Genomic DNA, 19664 nt, shown 5'->3' with positions numbered 1-19664 from the left:
CATTAACTTCCATAACAGTAACTTAGGGCCCGTTTGTTTGCACAAATGTAACTATGAAATAGCAGGAGTAGAGGAAGTAAAGGCTACTTCTGCTACTTCTTAGCAAAAATAAGTTGCCTGGTTTTTATTTTGATTTTTTGTTAATTTATAATTTATATAATTAGAATATACGGGCAGCACCCCCATCCACGAGTGCCATATCAGTTAGAAAAAGGAACAGGCACATAAAAAGAACTATGAAAAACATCATGTACATCCATCAGCCGCAGGGAGAAAACAACTCCAAAAAAAAAGTCATGATAAATTTAGAACGGAAAATTCTTAAACATGCATGATGCTTATAAACATGGCAACCAACCACGCAAGCAAACATCCGAATAGCCCCGCATTCAAATCATTTTCATATCCTTGCTCACAAGAAATGGATGGAATATTTCAATAAAATATCGCTGTTCTGGATACGAGGATACACAAGCATTTTCAATTTTCAAATCATTTCTGGAAATGAAACTGGAATAATGCAAGAAACCATTAGCTCACCCCACTCGGTATATTGCTTGCACTCTTCGCTTTATCTTGTCAGTATGCGTTCAAACGGTTTGATGTAAAAAGCCTATATCACTCGCACACTGTACAGTCCACACACATCAAAAGAAAAGAATTGGCCAAAATCAAAATCCATGGGCAAGCTTCAAAGAATGACACTACAGGGGGTCTGCGTGCAATTTCCAGAATAAAACCATGGATCAGGCTATGCTGCTCCTAAATGATTGTAGATTTGAAAAGAAAACACCGCAACTCAACATTCATAAGAAATTCGTGTACCGTCCAATCTGATAAATAAAGCAATCACATTATATAGATTGCATCTCAATCATCAAAATAAACAACAGTAGGATAAAGAAACACATAACTCATTGGTTATGAAAAGAGAAAAGGTATACATAGAACAATGTTGGTATGGTTTTTGGTTCAAAACTGTAGGGAGAGATGCAAAGGGCATTGTTCGAATTTTGAGGGGAAGATGATCTTCCCCTTCTTTATATAAGTTGACAGTTGCACCTTGATTGTGAAGATCAAATAGATCCGGAGTAGGTAGTAAAGGTTGAGAGTCAAATTGCTGGGGTTGAGAATCAAATTGCTATGCCATAATTGATTATCTTTGTCGCGGTTTTGTTGAGAGCTTTCTTTTCTTGCTTTACCTGAGAAGAAAGGGTAGAGACCTGCAACCAGGAGATCGGCATCCAATGTCATCAGATAACAAATTATCCTTCATAATAGTTATGTGTTCATAGAATTCATTTAAGATATACATGTTACAGAGTTTCATTTGATGAGCCAATCTCGAATATGTGCAGAGACATCATTTATTCATGGTCTCTTCTGCTAAGGCATAATACTAGAACGGCCAAGCTTTCCAAGACAGTTTATGACTAATAATCCCCACCGGAAAGGCAGGGGATTTGCAGTTGGGTCAAAAAAACTGCATTTCAGGCAGTATGTAACATTATCATCAAAAGCAATTGGGTTAATTGCCGATAGACCAACTACAGTTCTATTGTGGCAGATACACCCTCTTGAGCGAATTTTTTTCTCTTTCACCCTCAGGATGTCTATTTGTTAAAACATAAATTTCTCTTTCTCTCAGGGTACTAAAGAGTCAGAAAGTTCCACTCAAGTGAGTGTATCTGCAACAATGGAACTACAGGGTGTCTATCTGAAATTGGGTGATAGTACTGGGGGTCTATCCACAATCTATCCAAAGCAATAATACTCATGACAAGAAGCCTTGTCTAAAGACTCTAAATGACAAGGGCAGAAAATTTTCCAAACTCCAAATGGTGAATGGTTCAAGTATAACCAAGATGGTTGAAGCTGGATGAAAATTTTATAAGCTCGAAGAGTAACCTCTGATCGAAATCGAGATGCATCTCTTCTGGGAAATTCCCTAATGACATCTTTCAGACCTGTTTGCATGAAGATTCTTATCAAAAATTTGAGAAGACCAAACCATTCTACCCACCACGAAATGGTGAACGAATGAATAGCAGGAGCATATACCCATGGTTTCTTTTTCAATGCGATTGATGAAACGCAGTTCACTTTGGATCCCACGTCCTTCTTTTCTGCATTAAGGTAACCATCAAAATTTACATAAGGAATAAAATTTTTGGCATCAGTCCGTTACAGAAAAACCATTGTCTTGTATATGGGTAGATAACATACATGAGAGCTTGTTGTCCTCTTTCCATTTCCTCCACAGCTTTCCTAGCTCTTTCCTAAAATACGAGGACAACCAATCATTATGGATGTGAAATGAAGAATGAACACAGATGTAGGATATGGGTATGATATATGTATGGCTCAAGAACAAAAAGGTATGGCACAAATAGGACAAAAATGATATATAACAAAGCATAGTATATGTACAGATAGATGTAACAAAGTATGGCTGCTCAGAAGGTAAATCCTCAAATCAAAGAATGCAGATGTCAAGAGAACAATAAAAAAATTTAAACACATCGATGTTAATCGATTGCATGAATCACATACATTTAGTAAGTCATTAGCAAATTCTATGAATTCAATGCATCTAAACAATTGTGGACTCATATTCATACTCTAATATTAACTCTCTTCAAGCCACAGTTAACGCGATAAGGGCCATGTATAAGCTATGCTGCAAGATAAAGCGTCCAAAAAGCAGAGCGTTTGCCAAACCATACCCCTCCGAGAGGGATAACATACCTTATCCCTTGAAGTACGAGTCGATCACTTCATAGCATTTCAATGGTCATGGTTCGGGACAGCAGCACGTTTACCAACTTGAGGCCCAGGCTGGATACTGGCTGGGGAATGGAATGGTCTACTCCTGGTAAAGCTGTTCTGCCATGCTCTTAAAGGGTGTAGCTTTCAATTGGATCAAAGGGTTACCTAAAGGCACCTTCACTTCATGGAACCTTGCACGGCCTAACAAAACTGATGCCAAAGTAACTTGTTCCAAATTGAAGAGTGAAAACTATCGAGATCATACCCCCACTCAAAGGATAGATATCATTCAATGTGCAAGTCCAGATCTAAGTCCAGATCTGTCGAGAAAGCTTCTCCTTAGCATAGGTACTATCAAAATATAAATTAAAACCCTCAACCCTCGTCACAACTTCAGAGTTTTAGTGTAGTGGCATGGTCCTTTAAGATGGTAATCAAGGTAACCCGCTTCAAATTACAATGGCCACAAAGCAGATTAAAAAAAAAAGATATTGCTCCATAAATCCAGGTTTCGATCCATGAAAGAGCCCTAAACCTATAGCGCCATGTCCAATGTTACAGAAGGCACTAGACGGATTAGGCGTTTGAGTCAGCGCCTCAAACACCTAGGTGTACGTGTAGGTGGCGCCTAGGCGTTTGGCTATTTTTTAAATTATTTAATTATAATAATTGATAAAAATATGTATTAAGTTCATGTAAATAAAAAAAGATAGCAATCTTAGATCAACAATAAACCATGCATACTTAAATATTAAATAGCCAAAATAATAGCTAACAATGTTATAAAAACGCTAGGAGGCCTAGGCGTTGGACCAGACGCCTAGAGCTCAGGAGGTTTTTGTAGATTGTCAAAAAATTACTGCAGATAATTAATCCTAACGATAAAAGTTACAATCTGACAACTTTCACGACAACAAACGAGAGTTGCAATTTGATGAATCTCATATTTTAAAAAGCCAAATGCACAGATTACAAAATGACGATCTTTGCAGAACTTGAAAGAGAGATTACAATTAACGATCTCTTCAAAGCAAAACGCGAGGGTCCACCCCCGCGTTCCAACTCTAAAACGCGAGGGTCTACCCCCGCGTTCCAACTCCAAAACACGAGGCCCACCCCCGCATTCTAATTCCAAAACGCGAGGGTCATCCTCGCGTTTTAACTCCAAAACGCGAGGATCACCTCCGCGTTTCACAAAGCTGAACGCGAGGCTCGCTCCAGAATGCGAACCTCGCGTTTGACTGTTTCAAACACGATTTGAATGGTTTCAAAACCGTTTTTTCACATAATTGGGCCATTAAGCCCCCATTATGGAGCGAATTAACAGGTCAGTTACACCCCTTAAACCCTATAAATAGCTGAGAAGTTAGCTGAATAAAGATCCTTCTTTGGATCATCTTTGAGTTGGCTTTGGTTGGAGCTTTTGGAGCTTTGAAAGCTTAGCTTTTTGAACCATTTTCGGTTGAAGAGCTTTGAAATCAGTTGTTTAGCTTGATTAAGTTTCCTTTCTGAAATTAACTTTTTCGCAGAGTTCTTAAACTCGTTTAGAATTCTCAAACTTGCTTTGTAAGTTCTCCCAAGACGCTAAGTCAAGAGGAGTAGACAACGTTCCACGAAGCGAGGTGCTCGGATCGTTAACGAGATACAAGATTCAAGCTCTAATCGCCACCAAGAAGAACAAAAAATTAAACAAAGGGAATGATCTCCGTTGATCTTTCTCTTTTTTGTAAATCAGAAAACCGATAAAAAAATATATTTTTTTTCTAAGTTAGTTAGAGAGAGATTGCAAAGAGAGATTGTATTCATTGTAAAGAGAGATTGTATTTATTCTTTTTCTAAGTTAGGGAGAATTAATAACATTTTTTCTCAATTTTCTTCTTATTTTTCCCGCAAAAAAAAAATGACAACTCCGCTGGGGACTAACTTCTTCACCGATGAAGAAGTGGTGACGCAATCCGACACCAAACTCGTGGGAACCACTGTCGAAACTCTGACTGTGGAGCACAGTCAGAGTTTCGACCAAAGTATGAGAAACTCCTTTCCACCGGATCCCTTAGCTCTAAGGCTATGCACAAGATCCGTAAAGTCTCCGAGGAGACTAAGGTTCCTCCTACTACTGTTGACTCACCAAAGGAGCGTCTCTCCTTAGGGTTATATTGTTCATACAGTCCTTCCTCAGAAGGAGAAGGCCTAGTTTCAACTGAACTTGTCAACCGAGTTAGAAACCCTATACCCGTGCCCAAACAAAAGGTATTAGGTCACAAGAGGCCCATTGTTGTGACTAACCTGATCACTACAGATTGTGATATCGCTGCAAAAGCCTCAAATTAGGCGAAGAAAAACGCTGCTCGACGAATGAGAAAATCCCTATGACGAGCACAACTTAGAGAAAACCGATTACCCAACCAACGCGAACTTCGCATTTGTGAGCCTCAACGCGACTCTGAGCTTCGCGTTTCTACTTAAGAACGTGAGCCTCGCGTTTACGCGCCCAAATGCGAACCTCGCGAAGGTCAGACTAAACATGACCCTCAATGGCGCGTTCCACAGTAAAACGTGGACCTCAAGTTCTCGTTGAACACGAACCTCAGCTTCGCGTTGCTCAACCAAAACGCGAACCTCGCGTTCAGAAGGATGTTGCACGCGACCCTTGCGTCCCCACTTTCAAACGCGACCCTCACGTTTCTGCTCTCAAACGCGACCCTCATGTTCCTGCTCTCAAACGCGATCCTCGCATTTCAATCACAGAACGCGACCCTCGCGTTGCTCAGCCTGAACGCGAGTTTCAACCCCGAGTTCCACGACTAGAACGCGAAGGTCAATTCCGCGTTAAACGCGAGCATCAGCTCCACCTAGCTCAACTAAAACGCGACCCTCGCGTTTCAATGGTTCAACGCGAACTTCGTGTTCAAAATGCAAAACGCGACTCTCGCATTTCTAATACTAAGCGCGATGTGATTCGTCGCGTTCAAAACGACGAATAAGGATTCAAGATTCATGTCTACCAGGAGTCAGCCCCGTCCAATCATAAACTGGGGGTTCCAGTTCAAACCTCACAATCAGTGAGTAACTCTTCTCGAGTTTCTGTAACAGACTTGAGAAAATTCATATCGAGAGAAAGACCGATATAACGAGTCGCTCGTTCATGTCAATGTGAACGGTTGATTTCTGCGGTCTTCTCAGGATGCCAATGATGTGCACCTGTAACTAGGCTATCAGTATTCAACAGACTGGCGAACGTCGCCTTGCCCAACAAGCGACAACGTTCCCACAAGAAGACGACTTCGGAAGAAGAGTACTTTGGAGTCACTTCTAAATAGGGAGATCATCAATCCCTAGCTCTGATGAGTCAGAGATGGATCGGTCCCCTGGATTGAAAGATATCCTGAGTGAGTCTGATGGAATCTATCAACACACTCGATCTCAAAAGGGAGACATTCCTACTGTCAACTACCAAAAGTTGGATAAAGGAATTGAGTTTGATGATGAACACTCAGTCATCGCAGAATCTCAATCCTATAGCTCCTTCATAGAACACGAGAGCTCCGCTTATATGGCGGGACACCCTGATGATCTTGTGAAAAGACTTGATGAGCAGCAAGCTATGATCAAGTCTCAGTAGGAGACTATTGATGAACTCCGGATCCTGATGACTCAAATTGTCGTAGACAGGGCCAAATTCCAAAAAATAAAATCGTCGCGCAGGCAAGAATCCTCCCAAAGAGGAGGATCATTTTCATCCCGACCCTTTAAATCAAAAGGAAAGGAAAAAGTGGTTGAGAGTGCGACTTCTAATCAAGAAGCCCATAATCTGAAAGAAGGAAGAGAGGCCGAGAATGAGCAGGATCCTCAGTCGGCTAAAATAGAAGAGCCGGAAGTCCGCCTCAATGTCATTGCCAATAGAAGCGAGCTCTAAGATGAGAGAGTTGTTACTTGTTAGGCCCTATCTAGCTGAATGGTATACAACCACCTATCCTCCAAAATTCAAAGTCTTGACTTTGTAAATGTGATATCAAATGATGCCGTACTGACTCGGTTGTTCATTGGTACCCTTAAGGAGGTTACTTTTGAATAGTTCATGAAACTGCATACAGAATGTATCCAAAAATGGACGTATCTAGAGATACTCTTCCTATCAAGATTCTTTGAAGACGACACATAAGTCTCTGTCACTACCCTTCTTACCACTAAGCAGAAGAAGGGATAGCTCATCAAAACCTTCATCAAAAGGTTTCGAAGCGTGGCTCTGTGATGTCTGACAGTTATGACACAGTCTACTCTGATGAAAATCTATCGACACAACTTACAGACCGAACTTCTAGCCCAAATGGGAGTTACAGAGTGCCGCTCCTAGAAACAACTAGTCTCCTAAGGCGAACAGGCTCAAAAAATAGTTGTCAGTGTCGAAGCTAAAGAAGAAAACAAGCAGAAGCAACCTGCGCAATAGGGCCAAACCCAATATTCCTGGTTTGAAGGAGAAGATACTATGACTTCTAAAGTCAATCCCCGACCATCACCTGCCAAGGGTAAAGCGTCGGGTCAGCAAAGAGTACCTAAGCAATACTCCTTCAAAGATGAGCATGTGGTCTCTCTATTCAAGCTACTTCAGAATAGTGGCAAGCTGAAACTCCCTGAAGTTAAAAAATCTGAAGAAATAGGGAAGGTAGATGATCCAAACTACTGTCTTTACTATAGGACGTTAGGACATTCAACGAAGAGATGCTACATCTTTAAGGATATCCTACAGGCTCTGGTTGATGCAGAAGTACTCAAGCTAAAACCAGAACAGAAAACAGGGACCACTAACATTGTGTCAATCCAACTCGAATATTTTTCACCCGTTCAAGCTCTAATCGGTGTGATCCCGATCCCGATCCCGATCCCTAAAGGGAAGCTACACCTGAATATTGACCCGTATGGTCAGAAAGATAAAAGGTTGATACCCCTTGCTATTCCGAAAGGAGAGATAATGTGGGTCCATTCTGATCTACTTGACGATCAGCAGTGGACAAGTGTATCAAGGAAACCTAGGAGAAAGAGTATCTAACCTTGGTATTCACCTGGATGCTCATGACGAGATCGTCTTCATTGAACTGTCATCTCGCAAAATAGGCCTTACTGTTATCGCAACACGAGATGCGATTTATACCCAAGAAAGCTGTTAAAGGACAAGTCCTGACAGATTTCTTAGCTGACCATCCGGTACCAGATTCTCCTAAAACAGAGTAAGGGTTGTACTTATATCCCTAACTGGATTCGTGATTCCGAAAGGATTCTCCTTAACCGAGTCATGCACCAACAATATAGCAGAGTATGATGCTTTGTTGTTAGGAATGCAATTGACCAAGGAAATCTATAGTGCGTAATGAGGACTTGTTGCCTTACCACTTCGCGGCGTTAAAGTTAGCCTAAAATTTTGAAGGCTTCTTTATCGGATACATTCCACGTCAACAAAACGCGTATGCGGATGCTTCGGCTTCATTAGCAGCATTGTTACCATAAGCAAAAACAAAGGTATTCGTCACAGGTCGTGACTTGTATCACATCAAGTCCCCTCTAGAAGACTATACAGAAGAGGCAACAACAGAGATCGTCTACGAAACTTCCGCAGGCCTCGAACTAAGGGATTGGCGATTCCCTTTCGTCGATTATGTCTTGTACGACATACTTCCCGACAATCCCAAAGAAGCTACTTCCTTTTCTTTGGTTTACGGATATGAAGCTGTATTACCATAAGAAATTCAGATCTCATCCCTAAGACTTGCTCTTACAACCGGGATGACAGATAATGAACAACATCGACTACACCTCCAAGAACTGAAAGTGATAAACGGCTTCAAGCCTAACAACAGATCGAGTTATACTAAGCTCGAATCTCTAAAGCCTAAAACAATAAGGTCAAAGAAAGGATCTTCAAAAAATATGATCTTGTCTTAGCAGCCAGACGACCAATGGTCATGACGTACAAGACAAAATAAAATTTCAATCCCAGATAGGAAAGACCTTTCGTGGTAGAGTCAGTCTACTAGAACAGAGCTTACCGTCTCATTAATCAAAAAGTTAATAGGCTCATAATGTCAATTAATGAAAATTTTCTTAAGAAGTATTACTAATAAAAATCATGAGACCCACTTTCTCCTCCCCTGCTAAGTCTAAAAAGAGAAATTGAACTCACTCAAGACTGTGGGTTGGTTACTTGAAATTCACTGGATTAAGAGTAACGAATCTTTTAAGTTATCATGTTCAACAAAACACCTCTGTCAACTGCAAAAATCTTCCCTAGCTAACTTATCAATCTTATCCAGCAAGATGATAAGACCACAAAAGTTAACATGTTTAACAAAATACCTCTGTCAACTACAAAATTCACAAAACCATCCCTAGCTAGTATATCGTCGAGTTAACATTACACTTCTGACGATTAACATCTCCACGGAGTTCGAATTCAACTTGTCTCATTCTTGAAGTAGCAAGCTCTTCCAAACAAAATCAACTTATCAATCCTCTTCAATAGGATGATAAGTCCACAAAATTACTCAAATGACAGCACAATCTCGTCAAGTTAACATTACACCTCTGACGCCAAAATCAACTTATCAATCCTCTTTAATAGGATGATAAGTCCATAAAATTGCTCAAATCACAACACAATCCCGTCAAGTTAACATTACATCTCTGACGCCAAAATCAACTTATTAATCCTCTTTAATAGGATGATAAGTTCATAAAATTGCTCAAAACGTAACACAATCCCATCAAGTTAACATTAAACCCTTGGCGTCAAAATCAACTTATCAATTCTCTTTAATAGGATGATAAGTCCATAAAGTTACTCAAATCGCAACACAATCTCGTCAAGTTAATATTACACCTCTGATGACAAAATTAACTTATTAATCCTCTTCAATAGGATGATAAATCCATTAAGTTATTTAAATCGCAACACAATTCTATCAAGTTAACAATACACCTCTGATTGTCAAAATCTTTACATGTCCCCAAGGAGTTTGAATCAAGATTCTGAAAGTATCAAATATCATCAAGTTAACACTACACCTCTGATGATGAAATCAACTCTCTAATAGGATGATAAGTCCACAAAAATCTTGTTCAAATCACAAGTATCAAATAACATCAAGTTAACACTACACATCTGATGATAAAATCAACTTATCAACTCTCTTCAATAGAATGATAAATCCTCAAAACTCATCAAGTTAACACTACACCTCTGATAAAAAAAATCAACTTAGCAATCATCTTCAATAGGATGATAAGTCCACAAATTACTATTATGTTAACATCACACCTCTAACAGTTAAACCCCCATGAACTTGTTAATTCTTTCAAACAGAATAGCAAGTGTTCATTGTCAAAACGCGAGGGTCACCCCGTGGTCCAATATCAAAACGCGAAGGTCACCTCCGCGTTTCAAAAACAAAACGTGTGGGTCACCCCCACGTTTCAAAAGCAAAACGCGTGGTTCACACCCTCGCGTTCCAAAGATCAGACGCAACCCTCGCATTTGCAAAAGCAAAACTCGAGTCTTACGTGTCAAATCTCTGCAACCAAATTCATGATGCCTTCGAGACGGATGCAGTGAGCAACTCCTTTATGATAAAGAATCAACAGTACACTGTTCCAAGATCAAAACTGAGATCTAAAGTATTTCGAATATTCATTTCAGTCAACCGTAAACTTTTAAAAACTTTGGAGGGGGTTCTGTAGGTAGTCAAAAAATTATTACAGATAGTTAATACTGACGATGAAAGTTATAATCTGACGACTTTCACGATAACAGACGTGAGTTACAATTTGACGACTCTCATACTTCAAAAAGCTAAATGCAAATATTTCAAAATAACGATCTTTGTAGAACTTGAAAGAGAGATTACAATTAACGATCTCTTCAAAGAAAAACGTGAGGGTCCACCCTCGCGTTCCAACTCCAAAACGCGAGGGTTCACCCCCGCGTTCCACTTTCAAAACGCGAGGGCCACTCCCGCATTCCAATTTCAAAACGTGAGGGCCACTCTTACAATTCAAAAATGCGAGGGTCAGCCACGCATTACAATTTCAAAACGCGAGGGTCACCCCCGAGTTCCAATTTCGAAACGCGAGGGTCATCCTCGCGTTTTAACTCCAAAACATGAGGATCACCTCCGCGTTTCACAAAGCTGAACGCGAGACTCGCTTCAGAACGTGAACCTCGCGTTTGACTATTTCAAACACGATTTGAACGGTTTTAAAATTATTTTTCCATATAATGGGCCCATTAATCACCCATTATGGAGCAAATTAAAGGGTCAGTTACACCCTTTAAACCCTATAAATAACTAAGAAGTTAGCTGAATAAAGATCCTTCTTTGGATCATCTTTGAGTTGTTTTTGGTTTGAGCTTTTGGAGTTTTGAAAGCTTAACTTTTCGAACCATTTTCGATTGAAGAGCATTAAAATCAGCTGTTTAGCTTATTTCAATAGAAAAAGGATTAAGTTTCCTTTCTGAAATTAACTCTTTCGCAGAGTTCTTAAACTTGTTTAGAGTTTTCAAACTTGCTTTGCAAGTTCTCCCAAGACGCTAAGTTAAGAGTAGACAACGTTCCACGAAACAAGGTGCTCGGATCGTCAACGAGATACAAGATTCAAACTCTCATCGCCACCCAAGAAGAACCCAGAATTAAACAATGAGAATGATCTTCGTTGATCTTTCTCTCTTTTGTAAATCGAAAAACTGATAAAGAAATTTTTTTTTTCTAAGTTAGTTAAAGAGAGATTGTAAAGAGAGTTTGTATTCATTCTTTTTCTATGTCAAGTAGGGAGAATTAATAACATTTCTTCTAAATTTTCTTCTTATTTTTCTCGCAAATAGTTTTCTTTTTCTCTTTTAATTACAGTAATTGATAGTAAATGTCAATGTTATCAAAAGCTCAGGAGCTGAACTGGTGTTTAAGAAAAAAATTCTTTCTTCATTTAAGTGGTAGTCGAGGTGTTCATCTTTTGAGGTTAAAAGGAGTTTGAAGGACGTGGAGGCTGCAACACAGAGAATCATGATCAATGCCTAAAGAGTGCAATCCACGTAAGCAGACAATGCTCCTCTAAACACTCTCTACACCTAGACGTTTGACACTAGTTAGACAACCTCGATAGACTAGGCGGAGGCTTTTAAAAACGGTGGGCATGTCCAAATATAAAATTATAACTCTCAACACACACCACAACCTCGGAGTTTTGGTGTAGTAAAAGGGTCCTTCGAGAGTTACATACATAATATTTATGCATTATGTCTACGATGTAATGCAAAATTTAGGATACACTGAAAGGAGTACCCAACATATCCATCAAGAGTGTCCAAGCATCCAATAGGTAACAGACATGAGTACTTCTTTGAAGCATCGGCGCTATATTATCCAATTTCTACTTTTCTATAAAGGAATTAATGTAAGGAAATTCATTAATTGGATATATGGGAAAGAATAGTCCATTGGAAAATTAGGAGATTAAATATCTTCATTGATGAATGTAATCTTCCGTTTACTAGTGATGCCAAAATAGACAAACGCATATGGAAATTTTTCTATGGTATTTATTTATGCGTTTATTGTTATTGCTATTATTAGTTTTTCTTCTTTTACTTTCGGCAGGGGTCAGGACAAAGTAAAAAAACAAATAATTGTTCAGCCAACATGATCATAAAGTAGAAGTGATAGGAAGTGTCATGTGCATGTCTTTACAAAAATAACATGATTCCAGAGGCATGCAATAGTTTATATACAGCTCTCAACAATTAAGTGCAAGCAGTCGTATTAAACTGAAACCAGTCATAAGAAAACATCAGACAACATAAAAAATCAATTAAGACTTATCAAGAACTGAGGAAATACCTCCAGTTTTCTACTTTCATTCTTCACGAGATTCATTGACTGCCGTAGCTCATTAACTTTGGCTTCAGCATCAGACAACAATGACTGGAGACAAGACATGAATCAATTCTCACATATCAATAAGTTTCATAAAAATATTGGCACCCATGCGATAATAAGAAATCATGGTGGAAACACAGATTTGGCATAGTTAGAGGACCGATAGACAATGTGATTAATTTGCAAATTACAGGAGTCTGCTCTATGAATTATGATATCTAAACAATTAAAGGTAGTAAAGCAACTAGTCAAATTGTATAACAGAAAGAATATTAGACGTAGAAATCAAACATCAAAATCGTTATAATATTATAATACCTTCAATGGTACGATCATGTATTAACTATTAAGACAAATGATGACATATTTAATACAAAATAAAAGCAAAAAAGAAACGAGATATTATGACCTCTTCACTCATAAATAAACGCCTTGTATTGCGAATCAGAAATCGTCTTGGCCCTGTAGGATGAAAAAGAACAAAGATCACATGAGAAGCAATATTATGAGTAAAACATCCCAGAAAAAAAAACATGAAAGTTTGTACGTAGTAGTGACTTGTTCGAATAGTATGGAAAATGACCATAATATTTTGAGTAATACAAGTTGGTTGTTAATTTTGGGGCTTGCTCAAAAAGTATGGAATTTTATGGGTTTGTTCGAATATGATAATTTCACAATGGGCAGAAAATGACCACTTCTATAACGAGAATGTTTGTACGTAGTAGTGACTTGTCATTATTCCTTTTTTTTAATATCATTTTTTAGTATTTAAGACGTACTTGATTTACACTTTAAACATGTTCGTACGAGAATGTTTGTACGCGTAACATTAATAAACAACCCCTAACCTTAACAACCAACGTATATAACCTTAACAATCATCGCTTAACCTTAACAACCAACGCGTAACCTTAACAGTAACCTGTAACCTTAATAACCAACGCGTATAACCTTAACAACCAACACTTAATCTTAACAACCAACGCATAACCTTAACAGCAACCCGTAACATTAACAACCAACATGTATAACCTTAACAACCAACACGTATAACCTTAACAATCAACCCGTAACCTTAACAACCAACACGTAACTTTAACAAACAACCCGCAACCTTAACAACCAACGCTTAACCTTAACAACCAACGTTTAACCTTAACAACCAATGCTTAACCTTAACAACCAATCTGTAACCTTAACAACTAACACGTATAACATTAACAACCAACCCGTAACCTTAACAACCAACGCGTAACTTTAACAAACAACACATAACCTTAACAACCAACACGTATAACCTTAACAACCAACGCTTAACTTTAGCAACAACCCTTAACCTTAACAACAATACGTAAATCACTTGGCTTTTGAAAATTTCATCGTCCCATCATCACCCATAAGAGAGATAAAGGGTATTATCCATGGACGCTATCCACTTTGAAATCATCACATACAGCATAAATCATCAGGTTACGGGCTTTATGCTTTCTTTATGCTTGGACGATGAAAGCATAAAGACCCATTTACAACAAAATCGATGATGATTTCATCGTCCTATCAACGAAAAAGAAAAATAAAAAAACACAAAAAATGGGTTCGATCGCGATTGGGCTCCAAAACCCAGCCTCCATCATCGCCCAACGACAATTCTCAAACCCCAAACTCTCCTCTTATCAACCCATCGCGAAATCTACTACAAACATCCGAACCCGCATCTGTGTCGGTTTCGTCAACAACCCGAAACCGAATCGCCCGGATCTTCTTGGCCCACTTCTTGCCGGCGTCGGTGACGAAAGCGACGGCGCCCCCGAAGCCGAAACTGAAACCGAAGCTAGAAAAGCAAAATCAAATAATGGAAGAGAGATCTGGGGAGGCTTTGTCTCTTGGTTTCCCTCTCTACGTGGGGTCCGCTTGCGGAGTTGCGCTGTGGTTGAGGGCGTCGGAGAAGTAGGAGGCGATGTGGTTGGCGCAGTTGAGGAGGGAGGAGGTGGATGAGGTAGAGCCCGCGCTCGTCGGACTTGAGCTCACGGACGACGCAGGGAATGACAGTGGTCGGGGAGGTAGAGCCCGCGCTCGTCGAACATGAGCTCGCGGACGCCGTAGGGGATGACGGCGGTCGGGGACAGGGACATCAGGGAGAAGCACTGGAGGGGGGAGGAGGTGATCAATGCCCATAAGAGAGAGAAAAGGGTATTATAGTATTTAGCTGTGTAAAATTATTAGGCTTTGTGTTTTGGGGGCTCGGTGCATAGTTATTATGAATTTGGGGGTTTTGAGAGCGTTGAAAAAGTCTTGGGTGGGGGAAGCATACTTATTACGAATTTGGGGGCCGGAAGCATTTTTCCCTTAAAATAAATACTTTTGGGTATTTAAAATTTAAACTAATTACATAATAATTATCTATAAATAAAAACTTACATGTTGAGCTAATACAATAGTTGATACGAAATAGTCGAAATATTCGCGTATTATACAATTAAACAAGAATAATTAATAATAAAAATATATTTACTTATATTTAAAATCAAATAATTATGGGATAAATATCTACAAATCAAAACGTACTAATTGTGCTAATATGACAGCTGATACATAATAATTAAAATAATACAACAATTTATACCAATAATACATAATTAATAATACTACATATTATAGAAAATAATACAAAAATATAACAATAATACATTGTATTATTTAAAATGATACGTAATAGTATCGATAATACAACAGATTAATTCTATAAATTTTTAGAGCACTAAACTAATTTTATAAGTGTAAAACCCATTTAATTAAATATAAAACTTGGACTTTAAATCATAAAAAATTCTAGAAAATCGAAAAGTGCCAATACTCTTTTTAAAAATAATAATTAAATATTTTAAAATACCAAAAAATTATTTTAACTAGTATTAAAATTCATGGTCCTTACATTCTACCTCTCTTAAAATAAATTTCACCCTCGGAATTAAAATAAGATATGCACGATATCATATAGTAATATGTAAAGCAAAAATAAACATATAATAATTGACAATAGAAAGAAAAAAAAGCATATCAATAATGGACGCAGATAAAAGACATAGAATTATATGCAACAATCATGTAATTATGTACTCATAACATTTACACAACAAACACAATATAAAAATATACCAATAACCATTATATCATTATAACTGTTAGAATAACCAAATATGATACAAAACTATAAACCCAATATACATAAAGAATAAACGTAATACAATATATGAACTGCCATGTAATAATTTCCAAAACAATAATGACATATGGACATGAACAGTTAATTAAAACAGTAATGCAGAGACTTTTTGTATAAAGAAAATTGATAAATATAATAATTGAAATAATTAATGAATAGACAATAAGATACATTATTAAAGTAAAACATACACAACCAAACAAAATAGAGATAGAGAAAAAACAACTAATAAACACAATAAGATATCTACAATGTGCAAAATCTGTAACTAAGTTGTATAAACCTATAACACTCATTTCTTATTTTAAGTAAACTATGAAATTACTGATGAAACGTGAAAGAAATAACTATGTTAACCAATAAACAATATAACTCAAATAACAAAAATAACTAATAAAGTAATAAAATTAAAGACAACATAAAAACACATACAAGAAAAACATATAACTTGATAAATATCCAAATAACAATGGTAATAAAACACGTACATGAAAAGTAAAATGTGACCAAAATTATGTGGTAACATACACAGCAAACATGGTAATAAAACACGTACATGAAAAGTAAAATGTGACCAAAATTATGTGGTAACATACACAGCAAACATATATAAATACATGTACAATACAGTAAAATGTGACCAAAATTATGTGGTAACATACACAGCAAACATATATAAATACATGTACAATACGTAGAATTAATAAAATAGATGTAACACTGTAAGGATCAAGAAATTTTGATACTAGAAAAAAAAATTCTGGTATTTTAAAATATTCAATTATTATTTTTAAAAGAGTATGAAAAAGTCTTGGGGGGAAGCATGTTTTTTGTGTTTTGGGGGCTGGAAGCATTTTTCCCTTGTTTTAAATAAAAAACGGGGTTGACATAGCAGCTGATCCATACTTTGGAGGTTGACTATGCTCATTTTCATCGTCCACAGAGTAATGAGTACTAGAGAGTCTAGTTTCATCTCACATTTTATGTATGATGCCACCAATTTCAGATCAGGGCACATAACTCAAAAAGAACACAATGCACACAAGAATTTCAGTGGATTTCAATTTACTAATTTTACGAGCTACAGATGAATAATTTCTCAAACTTGAACATAACAATATGATGCAAGGTGAAAGACATAACAAAATTGCAGTAATAAAAGGAAAATGGATTACTCTTAAATACCACAAGCCCCAATCCAGCAGCAGCTCCACAAGAGATCTCCGGGTGCGAAGCAGCAATCAGAATCCCCTCTGCAAAAGTATGCAAAACCCAAAATCCAAATTCCAAAATCAAAGCCTAAAGTCCATTGAATTATTAAATACACAAAAAAGCGACCTTTAATCTTGGCAACGGCCAATTCTTCATGAATCTCGTACTGACTCTTCGCCAATTCCATCAAACCCTAAGGAACAACAAACAACGAGAGATCAGCATCACAATTACAAAAACAACGAAATAGTTCGATTATATTTTTCGAGAGAGAGAGGGAGAGAGAGACTTTGGATTCTTCGACGGCGGCGGAGGCGGTGAGAGAGGCCGGCTCGCCGCGCGCCGCGAAGGGCGGTTTTCTTCAGCTCCGCGCCCTCGCCCGGCGGCGTACTCGATCCATCGCCTCGCTCTTCGATGGGCCCCATATCGACGGGCCTTTTGCTGCTGTTCGAGGTGTCGTCGACTGTCGCCATTAACGATTCGTTCCTTGAGCGGAAAAAATAAAAGTAAAAATAAAAATAAAAATAAAAAGACGGAAGAGATGAGAAGCTGAGAGACACCGCAGGGGCTGCTAGTTAAGGGCCCAGCAAGCTTATAGATTTCTGGCCCAAAATTCTATTAGGCCTAACGAAAATATAAGCTCTCGACTGAAATATATCTAGTCATTGGCCCATATAAGCCTAAAAGCAAAAGACAACCACAAAAAATCGCCCATAAACAATGACTTAAATTATGAGATGGTTAATTTTTTCTTTTTTTACCCTACTTACCATTTTGGTATTTAAAATATCTCTAAATTTTTTTTTTTTTGGATATTCAAAGCTTGGTGCTGCTGCAATTAGGTATCAAGTGTTGCCAGTGGCAAGTTTTGTGAGCTTACGCATGCTGGTCATGTGAGTAACGACCCAGCACAGATAGTTGAGAAATACGATTCCCAACCTCCTCTATTCAAACCTTACATATTAAAAAGAGCTTTGCTACAGGGACCCAAAATATGGGACCAATAGAGGGAGACAAGTGATGTGTCCCCCTCCTATTGGATAATGAGTTGGCCATCATTAAGGGGGACACCTCACTCGTCGGGGTTTGAAACATTTTTAGAAATGTGCTCCCGATCTCCCTCTCTCTCTCACAAAATTTGAATCATTTTGAGAAATAGAAGAAAAAGGCAAACTCAATGTTAGTTTAAGGACCCGCCTTCATTCCCTGCTACATCATTTAGTCCACGCCACATCAGCCTCTAAAATAATTAAACATGTATCACGCTGTAGGCACAAAAGTTACTAGAAATAATTTAAAAATATCAAAGTGATGACTGGGGTCAAATAAAAATAGTAATTGAATAATATAGCCTACAAACAATTGTAGGCTTAAAGGGTCAAAAAAAATTTTGTAAAATCGTATTAAACTGAAAATTTTACGAAAAATGACAATAATTGCAAGGAACAAGAGCTCCCGGCGAGGATCGAACTCGCGACCTTTCGCTTACGAAGCGAACGCACTACCACTATGCTACGGAAGCTGCGCGACTGAAACTTTATCGAACTCCATATTACAAAGAATCGAAGATTCATAACCTCAACTTATAAAAAAAGATTATCTTAGTCGATTGCCATGCGACCGCATCCTACGCATAGTTAGAAAATTACACACTGATTATTACATGTTGTTATAATTATACTTCTTTCGCAAAAAAAAAAAAAATGAGATTTCAAGAACAATAACAAAAATTTCATCCAATAAACCTCTATATTCGTTGCAACTACAAACAGCAACTTATCTTACTATCTTCAGACAAGAGGAATCAGCTAAGCACGAACATTTCGCTACTCCAACCCTTTAACCTGAAAAAGGATTGGAAATCTTACAGTTGTTGATGGTTGAGACTTGAGAGCGGCTTCGGGTTTATGGGGCGGACTTCATATAAATCTGGTTCAGAGATGAAGAAAGTCCATCGAGGCCCAGCGAAAACAATGCGAAGCCCATAAGTTTGCTGGTTGCTCTAAATGTTTCCTCTTTCGTTTTCTTAAAATCTATTGCTAAGTTATAGTATAAGGTGTTTAGGTTCCACCAGCAAGTTCATAATAGTTTTTATTGATAAATAAATTGATTAATTTAAGGCATAGGTTTTAAGGAAATTAAATCTGAGGTAAGTGAAAGGGAGAAGCAGAGATGGTAACTTAACTGGGATTGACCCATGAACTCCCTAATTCGGCCTACCAAAAGCCCATTCTCATCTGTAAATCCCTCAATAAATGAGCGGAGACAAAGTTCAAGATCAATACGGGTCATATTTTGGTTCCTCCCACGGAGAAAGTATATATAAGTCTTGATTCACGATATTAATGTTGTATCAAAAAGATATCAGTCGTAGAATCAACTTCAAATTAAGAAGCCCAATGATCTAATAATTGATATACTATGCGGTGCACCATAAATGATAAAGCAAATTCATTTGATACTTTCTCACATGTCATGGCATCTTATTCTATGGTTCCGATATTGACAAATGTCTCGTCGCTTCAAAATATATCTTA

At 37.9% G+C, this 19664-nt stretch overlaps 1 protein-coding gene and 1 non-coding gene across 2 annotated transcripts; both read right to left on the bottom strand.

The window, feature by feature from the left end:
* LOC109822302 lies at positions 782–17449 on the bottom strand. Its single transcript, XM_020388483.1, has 9 exons — positions 17417–17449; positions 17254–17320; positions 17091–17168; positions 13099–13151; positions 12651–12734; positions 2227–2279; positions 2062–2126; positions 1909–1967; positions 782–1223 (listed from the first exon to the last, which is right to left on the bottom strand). Exons 2-9 carry the CDS (start codon positions 17312–17314, stop codon positions 1134–1136), a joined length of 543 nt encoding a protein of 180 aa, XP_020244072.1. The 5' UTR covers positions 17315–17320; positions 17417–17449; the 3' UTR covers positions 782–1133.
* On the bottom strand, positions 18578–18649 carry TRNAT-CGU. Its single transcript has one exon. It is a non-coding gene; the product is annotated as a tRNA-Thr (tRNA).

The sequence above is a fragment of the Asparagus officinalis genome, chromosome 8 (genome assembly GCF_001876935.1).
Source record: "Asparagus officinalis chromosome 8, Aspof.V1, whole genome shotgun sequence".
In the NCBI taxonomy this organism is placed as follows: domain Eukaryota; kingdom Viridiplantae; phylum Streptophyta; class Magnoliopsida; order Asparagales; family Asparagaceae; genus Asparagus; species Asparagus officinalis.
The sequence above is the reverse complement of the archived record's forward strand: the minus strand, read 5'-3'. Positions and strand labels throughout refer to the sequence as shown.